This window comes from Octodon degus, unplaced genomic scaffold (genome assembly GCF_000260255.1).
Source record: "Octodon degus isolate 3935 unplaced genomic scaffold, OctDeg1.0 scaffold00142, whole genome shotgun sequence".
In the NCBI taxonomy this organism is placed as follows: domain Eukaryota; kingdom Metazoa; phylum Chordata; class Mammalia; order Rodentia; family Octodontidae; genus Octodon; species Octodon degus.
The window spans coordinates 5,485,655-5,492,740 of NW_004524718.1; the positions used below are offsets into that span (position 1 = coordinate 5,485,655).

The 7,086-nt window shown below is 37.4% G+C and overlaps 1 protein-coding gene across 2 annotated transcripts in view; it reads right to left on the reverse strand.

Moving 5' to 3' along the window:
- Positions 1-129: 129 nt before the first annotated feature.
- The window catches only part of Fbxo4 (F-box protein 4), a 36,798-nt gene continuing 29,841 nt past the window's right edge, over positions 130-7,086 (reverse strand). Inside the window, exons 7-9 of one of the 2 annotated variants that reach the window (XR_002818192.1) lie at positions 3,463-3,576; positions 2,715-2,829; positions 130-1,605 (exon numbers count right to left, since the gene is read on the reverse strand). Coding sequence is in view for 1 of the 2 variants with exons in the window: in XM_004641798.2 (XP_004641855.1) it covers positions 3,487-3,576 (90 nt within the window). In the remaining variant the exon portion in view is untranslated. The remainder of the gene's footprint in view (positions 1,606-2,714; positions 2,830-3,462; positions 3,577-7,086) is intronic. The other variant, XM_004641798.2, reaches the window with a different exon arrangement.

The window sequence follows — 7,086 nt, forward strand, 5'->3', positions numbered from 1 at the left end:
TAATTTTATTTATTTTTTTTTGCTATACTGAGTATTGAACTCAGGGACTGGTGCATGCTAGACAAGTGCTCTGAGCTACAACCCCAAGCCCCCAAAATATTTTCCAAATAACAAAATCTTAAATATGTATCTAGTCTCATACTTCTGATTTATTTAGAAATGTTTCATGAAAAAATCTGAGTACAGTTCATCATCATGGTAACAATTATAATTGTACAACCCATCAGTTTTTATGTCACTAAAAGTGGCAAAAGACAAAAAGTTCCTCTTTCCTAATGTGACAGCAGACTAGAAACTGTAGACCATATTTTTCAGGAGATGGTAAGCCACTAAAAATTCCTCAGTAGAGGAATTAGACTCATCTCAATGTTCAGGGAAACTATTTTGACAATAATGTGAAAAATGATATTTTTTTCTGGGTATAAATAAAGCGCTCATTTCTTTAGCATACGCTTATTTAGCTGCAGTTTTAGAACACCCTATCTACAAGGGCACACATGTACAAGTTTTTAATGATGGTAATAAAATTATGATGAACACTATGCTTATTTTTTATATGACTAATCATACCTGTAAAATAGCTGTCATGTGGAAGGATAACCATTTCAGAAAATGACACTGAAAAGTCCAATTTCGAATGTTAGTGTCAAGAATTAGGCCCTCCCATAGAGAAGTTGCTTACTGACATTTACTTCTAGATATAGTAAAACTTAAATCCAAGGCAAATATAATGATCCTCATTCTATATAGGAAAATCTCAAGGTTCAGAATTGAGGGAGCAATCTGACTGTCATGCAGACAAGAGTTATATAACTTGAATTTGTTACTTTACTTTCAATACCAGAACCTGCATGCATGTTTGCTTTGCTTTATCGCTAGATATTAAAATACAGCAGTGATGAGAATTTAGTGACCCATAGTAGAGTTTAAATTGATTGTTTAACCATTAATAGCTTGTCAATCTTTTTAAGGGTCCACACTTCACGTTCTCTCTACTAGCCACACCATTACAGGCAGCTAATGAAATGTGTGGGGAGAGTGGGCAGATGGTTGAAGCTGATGGAGCTGCTACAGGCTGCTTTCACTGATGACAGGAGGTGGGTGCTGTATCAGCTTAAATGGTCTCAACCAACTGGAAAAAGACCCTGGGGAGAGATAACCACAAACTAACCATAAGGGGATTTTCCATTCAGTAGAATGTGCACCTTAACTGCCCAGAGATCCTTGGGGTAACCAGTCCTCATTATTACCTGCTTAAGGCTCCAGAAAAAGGGGGAAAATCACGCATACTTCAAAACTAAAAGCAGTGCAGGAGTAAATCATGAATATGTAAGAACAGGATAAGGAATAAACAAAGTCAAAAAGTATAGCAAAATGAAACCAAAACAAAGAAACTACTGTTGCCCACATTCTGGGGAGTCCTGGCTTGTTTGTGAGCCATCTCCTGCTTTGCAATAAACTCTTTTCACTTCAAAACCACTTCCTCACTTGCCAGGGATCTATAAGCTGAATTCTCCAGTCACCAAAATCCAGGAAATTGAACGGTGAGATAATATAACTTTATAACAGAATTCTTCACTTTTCTGAATCTCAAGATTTCTCCACCTGAAATAAAAGGATAATACCACTGCTATGATTTCTAGAATGTTTTTTAGGGATTGAATTCAAAACCTTGAGCTTCCCAGGCAATCACTCAACTGAGCTATCTCCCTGTCCTGATTTTTTTTTAAGGGAAGGGTCTACAGGGTGTTCAGGGTCTCACTACTAGAATGGACTCAGAGTGATCTGCCTGTTTACAACCTCACAAGAGCTGGGATTACAGGTGTGCACCACCACGCCAGTCTCAATTGCCATCTCAGTGACCCCGGAGGTGGGGAAGTGGGCAGCACAGCAGGCCTGGGGAACTGCTTGAAGGCACTTTAATCTGCTGAGCTATTTGCCTGGCCCACCACTGCTCTGATTTCAATATGGTATATTCCCTCTGAAACCAATATTGTAACTTAATTCTCATCATAAGTGAAAACCATAAGTGATGATTAGGGCTGTGCATTCACACATCGATTCCATCAACCCATGGGATTAATGAGTTTTCTTGAGAGTAGGTCTGGTATGAAAGCCACCTTGACTAAATCTCTACTGTGCCCCACGTTTCTTGCCATGTGATGCCCTAAATAGCTCTGGGACTCTGCCAGCATGAAGGCTTCACCCGATAATGCCTCTGGAGCTTGGCACACAAGCATAGACCAAAAAAACCTTTCTTTATGGCTGACCAAATCTATGTATTGTGTTATTTAGCAACAAAATACATATTGAGTCAATACCAACTTCGGAAGATTTTCCTAACATTTAAGGTTTACGTGTATAAAACACCATGTACATTCCCTGACGCAGTGAACTTAAAGGTCAGTACTTAGTCTCAGCTTCAAACATTATTTCATAAATTGCATAACAACCCTGCAACTAGTAATTTTTAAATCCCTCTTATTCCTCAAAACAATAAGCAAAATGCAACTATAATGTACTGAGCTAATGAACTTCTCAAAAGCAACAGGGATAAAATACATGAGGTCTTGTCTCCTAGACAAAACTTTTAGGTGTCCAAATGGAATGACATTCACCTAAACAATACTGAATGTTAATTATGTAACAAAATTTCTCTCCAAAACATAAATACATTTACTTACAAACTATATATAAAGATAAATACTCTTTACCATAATTTTAAAGTTCTTCATATATAATGACATACTTGGTTGACTGCCTTTGCAAACTGCAAGCAATTTGTAGAAAATGGTAATACTATACATGCAAGTCTCTGGAAGGTTTTCTCTGTGAGTATGAAATATAATTTAGCTTTAGTATATTATGAGCATTCAAAAATATCGAAAAATTATAGCAAGAGTCAGGAAAAGCTATTTTTTTCACTTAAGTGGTATTAAATAATTTTTGTACTGTTATCAGGAAAAAACAAAAGTTGTGTGACCACAGCACCAGGTAGAATTCTAATGAAATTTTCAGTCATTAAGCAGTATATCTTTAAGAATCAGGGAGAAAAAAAAAATGCTTTCTGCCTGATAACCAGTTAGGAAGAAACTTGAAAAAGCTCTGAACAGTTTAACACATTTGCTACTTCCCTGTAGGACAGTTGTTATACCAAAAAAGAACACAAGGAATGAGAAAGACATGGAGTGTTTTTTTTTTTCTAGAATTTAATATCTTAGAAAACAAAGGTATAAAAGTTAACAAAAATTTAAAGATTCATCTGGGGGGTAAATATAGGGACTAACGATCTTTCCTCTTAATTGATATAAGGTAAAAAGTAAAACGTATTTTTAAAAAAACCCATCAGCTACAGTTGTTTACTATAATGCCAAACTACAAAAAAAGTAGGACAAAGCTAATTAACTGAGCAAACACACATCCACACATCATGACCTTAGCAACGAATTTCAAAATACGTACAGTTCTGAAGGTCCAAAGTGAGGCTCATCTTGCCCGCTTAGATTCTACTTCTTCAAGAATCCACTCAATGCCATTCAGAAAGCCAGTGAGAGTATCAGCTTCCATATCCTGGACCTATGGATACATTTTAAAAATGTCAATAAGAAATTGACACCTAAATGTTATGACTGGAAGGGACATTTTCTAGATATTAAAATATTAAATAGCTATTGTATAATGGAAATACAACAGAAAATAAACACATATGACAACAAATTAGAAAACCTGGAAGAAATGGAAAAACTTCTGGACACATGTAACCTACACAAATTGAACCAAGAAGATACAGAAAACCTAAACAGATAGAGAGACTGAATCAGCACAAAAAGTTTCTCAACAGGGCCAGGGATATAGTTCAGTGGCACAAGCACCTGCCTGGCAAGCACAAGGTCCTGAGTTCAATTCCTGGTACAAAAAAATAGTTTCTCAACAAAGGACAGGCCAGTGTTAGACAGCATCACTGTTAAATACTACAAAATTTCAAAGAAAGAATTAATACCAACCCTCTCCAAACTGTTACAAAATATTACAAAGTGAGCTCTTCCAAAGTCTACAAGGCCAGCACTGCCCTAATATTAAACTATATATGGACATAATATAAAAAGGTAATTACAGACTAGTATTTCTAATGAGCAAAGATACAAAAATTTCCAGTAAAATACTAGCAAACTGAATCCAATAAAACATTAAAATTATCAATCATTCTGATTAAGCGAGATTTATCCTAGGAATACAAGGACGGTTCAAAGTACTCTGATTAATGAACACATCATATCAACATAATTAAAGATAAAGCTATATGAGTGGTTCATTAGATGTGAAAATCATTCAGTAAAATTCAACATTACTTCATGATAAAAACTCAAGACAGCGATTTAGGGAACATAAATCAACATAACAAACGCTATTCATATAACAAACCTACAGTCAACAACATACTAAGTAGCAAAAAGCTTCGCTTTCTTGGTTTATTTTTTGGTCAAAAGTTTTTATAAACAAACATTTACTTGAGAGACAGTATGGCAGTAATTGGTATGACATGACAAGCAGTACATATTTAGAAGACCAGAATGACAGGCATTCTAAGCATGACCCATTACACATTGCTATCTTCAGTGCAGTTGCTTAGTTCACAGGTATCAGCACACATAGTTAGTCAGGGTGAGAATCCTACCAATTAACTGCTAGTTTCAAAAACATGCTGAAGATTCTCAGGATCATTGCCTTAACCATCTTGTGCATATAAATGTATGGTGCTGCCCCTGTCATGTTTCCTAGCTTTTCTCCTTGCCCTCTCTTTGTTGGTCAAACTTTAAGATGAATTTTATTTACAAAACAGTTTCTTTTGTTTTATAAAATTATAAAACATGACTCTTAACAAGGAGACACAACTTCTCAGACTCTTAAGCTACCAAAGGCTTAAACTCATTTTTCCCTTTTTCTGTAATAGCAACTTATGGGTGCTGTGTCTTCTCTCAAAATAACACAGTGACCAATTGCCTCTGACACGAAGATGTCCACTCAGGTCAGAATGTGAAGCAGCAAAGTCTTCTCACTAATCCAGGACCCATGCAGCACCAAGATCAGTTGCTTGCCAAAGCGGGGGACCTGGCACTCTGTGGCCATGCAGAAGTCCTCCATCCCACCTTCAGTGATGCCTCTTGGTTGGCACTCTTTGACTGGGTAGAGTCAAAGTTACTTTTGTAGTTGTTCAGACAAAATACCTGACATTCAAAGGAAAGGTTTATTTCAGATCACATCTTGTAGAAATTTCAGTCCATAATCAGCTGGCTCCAACACAGGAAGGCATAGCACAGTGTATCGCAGGAGAGAAACAGTTCATGGCAGACAGAAAGTAGCAAAAGCAGCAAGCATCAAGGAATGACAGCAGTCTTCTTCAGGTCCTTTGTATTCTATCCAGGACACATGCCCTTAAGCAGGTAGCACTTATACACAGGGTGGGCTTTCTCATTATCCACACCAAGAAATATGCAATCCAATCAGTGGACTGATTCAGTGATCACATGCCCTTAATCCCAGCTTCAGACACTCTAAACCCACCCAATTCTGAAAAATCCAACTATGACCACATGAGCTTTTGGGGGAAATATCCAGGCCCAAGCTGTAACAGAGAACACTTAACAGATGACTCTTCCTACCTTCCTAAATTTGAAAGTAGACAAAGTCCTCCAAAATATCAATGTTCATAATATAATTGGAAAAACTCTCATGCTTAGAAGTTCCTTGTGGCAAACCTTACTGACAGTTTTCAAGAAAAGATTCTCACTCATGGTTACTTTTGCTGAAGTATAATGATAATAAGCATGCCCTGGTGCCCTCTCATTACTATTGTCAGTGAAAACTCTGAGCTTAACATAGGCTAACATCGAAAGCAAGTCATATGAACTAATAGCTTTACTCATACAGGGCAGAAGGTTCAGACTGAAACATTTTTGAAAGTTGGGCTTTACTTTTGAGGGTTCTCTCTGGGATTTGCCTCCCTTTTGAATGGGTAATCACAAATTGCACATCAGGTGAAGGATGTTTTTACACGTCATCCTGTATTTCACCCAGAGCAAAGTGAGTACCCTCTACTGCTCCAACATCCTGATATCTATAGCTCAGAAAGTGATGCTGGAGAGCTGCCAAATGATGCATAACCCAGGTACCTGTGCTGATTTTCCACTTGATATAGTTTATGTAAAATAGAGTTGCTATGTTCAAGTATTTATATATTAAATTGGCAGGCAACTAAACATCATGTTCTTAATTATTAAAGCACATCAGTAACATCATATAACTCAGTTGTGTCCCAAATTTTCTGATCAAGGAGATTATGGAAACACAGAGGAATGTGATCGATGATGTATTGTGTGCCCAAGGAGAGTCACATGGAGAGAAAACATTCTCTCAGCCTTTTACAGAGAGCAAATTGGTCAAGCATTTGCCATGATTCATCTACATGGCTGACACTGACAAAGGATCTACAAAGTGCAATACAGGCTTACAGGATAAATCCTAAGGGGACTTGACTGAACTTATTAGACACAAAAGTTATATTTCTTATTATATAAGTCTTGCTTTATCTTGGTCTTAACCATCCAGCAGAAAAGTATAAAGACGAGATATATAAAGTAAAGCCATATTAATATGCTGAGCTGTAAAAGGCTCTAGTCAACAACTTCTGTGGACAACCCACTACTATTGTGGACTAGAGGTATATAAAGTAAAGCCATATTAATATGCTGAGCTGTAAAAGGTTCTAGTCAACAACTTCTGTGGACAACCCCCTATTATTGTGGACTACTGGACTGTGTTGGATTGTTTTGCTGAATTCAAGTACCTATAGTATGTCGATGCCAAAAGAATACCCATCGAGACCCAGTCCTAGCCCAGGTCCGGAATTTCTGCCGAGTTCCGGGAATGCCCAGTCCCAGTCCTAACCCTGGTCTGCAGCGGGAAGGAGCTGAGCACAGCAGCCAGAACTAAGCCATACACAGGGGGATAAGCACAAACTCTGTAGAGCTCCACCTGAACTTCAGTACGTGTGAAGGTTATAACTACAGCAAAGATCTACAACAAAGG